Raw genomic sequence first — 2,447 nt, forward strand, 5'->3', positions numbered from 1 at the left:
CAGCCAGTTAAGTGCTTTTGTCTTACCTTCTTACTGTTTAAAGTGTTTTGTATTGTTCTTTGCTGAGCGCGTTGCTCGCGCTTCATGCCGCGTTCTTGTGTATTTCTTCTGCTTCGTGTCTTGTGGCGTTTCGCAGCTGGGAGCATGTCACCTCCCTGGTGGCCGGGCGCGTGTTGCCCGTGTCCTGTTTGTTGTGGAGTGGGAGTTTTAGGGGTTCGGCAGCCTCGCGCTTGGTGCGGGAGCTGCTCTCTTCCTGCTGAGGCAAGCCAGTGTCCGCGCATGCGTGGTTGCTGTGTCCGGCGCTCCGAGCATTCCTCTCATACCGGAGCTTCCCTGAAGTTCGTCCTGCACGACGTATACGCCCACAGCCTCTCAATTATCCCCTGTTGACGCCGGAGACTGCTAAAGGTCCCCGGCTGTATTAATTCGCATAGGCTCTGCCTAGAGTGACTTTTTTGTTGGCAGCAAGCCCTCCCTCCACCGTCTATTGTTTTTTGGCACTGTTTTCTGCCGTATCTTGACTTGCTGCGGGGTTTTTCACTCCTCCGAATTGCCTTGAGCATATTTATCATTTAGTCACCTTGTGGGCATATTATTACACTTCCTTGTGTACAATGAGTGATTATTATTACGATGAGGAAGGTGACTATGAGGAGGAGGCGTCGGAGTCTTTGGAACAGGACTTAGTGGAGGCTCTTGACAGAGGGGTGCAACACTCCATGAATAAGGCACTGGTTCGCGCTATTACGCCCCTTAAACGCCATTTAACTAAATATGCTCAACAACAAGGTTGGGCGCCTGCTTCCAAAAAATCCTCGGTGTCTCCAGGCAATCCTCATGCCTCTGATTTTCGGAAGTTGGCGCAGTCTCTGTCTTCTTCCACTTCCAAGGCAGTTGCGGATGATGCTGATAGTGATGACCACCCTTCTTCTTCATCCTCGGATCACACATCTCCTCCTCCCAAAAAGAAAAAATGCAAAGAACACTTTGTGGATGCTCCAACTCATCCTCCTGTTCTGACCTTTGAACCCACAGACATTATACATCCACAGTCCACGGCGTGGCTCCCATCCCCGGCGGTGGCGGAATATGTGCAACAACATATCCGTCAGCCTTTTGAAAAGGAGGTTCGTGCTCGTCTGCGCTCTCAATGCCCCAGACCTGATTTAGATCGTAACCTGGCAGACACACCTGAGGTGGATCCCACCATGGTAACTTATTTGCGTAAGTTTGCTAAGGACCCAAAGAAGGGTCTGGACAGGTCTTGGTGTTCATGCCAGGACAAGGTCCTGGATCTGTTGGGCCCCCTTGCCAAGATTTTGGATCTTGGCTTCATGGCAAAGGAATCCTCGACGATGGTGGATACTGATGAACTGATCGAATGGGCTCAGCGGGCGATTTGCCAACTAGGCAACGCCAATTGCGCGCTCTCCAGTGAGAGGCGTTGTTCTATTCTCCTCAAACTCGATCCCAAACTGGCAGAGCTTTCCACATCAGAGTCGGGGCCTGCTGCTCAGGGTTTGCTTTTTGGTCAACCATTTTTGAAGGAATTGACCCAATTTGTCAGCACTTTCAGTGGCTTAGACAAAGCCCAGGCTTCGCTTCGACGTGCCTTTCGTCCGGTTTTCAGTAAGGCCGAACGAAATAGGGGGCGCTCGTTCGGCCGTGGTCAACAACAACCCAACCAGAGAGGGTTCCAGTCCCACAGAGGTGGTAATCAGGATTCCGGATATTCCCAACGATCCAACTTCTATCCCTCCAGAAAGGGCCGTGGCCAGTACAAAAAAAAAGGACTTTCCGGTGGAAACTCCGGTGGATATCAAGATTCCGCCACTTCAGGTGAGCCTGATTTCTGCATGCAGTGTTGTTCTGGGGGGCAGGATACGTTTTTTCCTAGACAATTGGCGCTTGATCTCCAGCAATGCATGGGTGCTGGAGACGGTCCAGGGGTACAAGATAGAGTTTTATCAACCCCAGCATCAATCTCGTCTTCCCTCTCCTCTTTGCTTTTAACAAAGGGATCAGGAGTTCATCACCGAGGAACTCAAGTCCCTTCTCTTAAAAGGGGCAATTGCTCCAACAGTGCGTCATCCACAGGGGTTCGTCAGCACGGTCTTCCTTGTGGAGAAGAAGGGAGGGGGCTCACGATTAGTGCTCAATCTAAAAGATTTTAACGGAGGAGTAGTCTACAGACACTTCAAGATGGAAGGGATCCATCTGTTGCGAGATCTTCTGCGCGAGAAGTATTGGATGGTTCGCCTGGACCTCAAGGACGCTTACTTGTCCATTCCCATCTTGCGTCCTCATCGCTGCTTCCTCCAGTTCCACTGGCAAGGGACTTGGTACGAATACCAAGTTCTCCCGTTCGGCCTTTCGTCGGCACCTTGGTGCTTCACGAAATTGTTGAGGCCGGTCGTGGAATCTCTTCGCAGCGAGGAGTTCGATTG

The 2,447-nt window shown here is 51.2% G+C and overlaps 1 protein-coding gene across 1 annotated transcript; it reads left to right on the top strand.

Annotated features, from left to right (window-relative positions):
- The first annotated feature begins 614 nt into the window (after positions 1-614).
- LOC147727074 (uncharacterized) lies at positions 615-1,843 on the top strand. The gene is made up of 2 exons (XM_086963046.1): positions 615-1,705; positions 1,750-1,843. Exons 1-2 carry the CDS (start codon positions 615-617, stop codon positions 1,841-1,843), a joined length of 1,185 nt encoding a protein of 394 aa, XP_086819172.1.
- Positions 1,844-2,447: the final 604 nt, after the last annotated feature.

Source organism: Lissotriton vulgaris, chromosome 3_1 (genome assembly GCF_964263255.1).
Source record: "Lissotriton vulgaris chromosome 3_1, aLisVul1.2, whole genome shotgun sequence".
Classification (NCBI taxonomy): Eukaryota; Metazoa; Chordata; class Amphibia; order Caudata; family Salamandridae; genus Lissotriton; species Lissotriton vulgaris.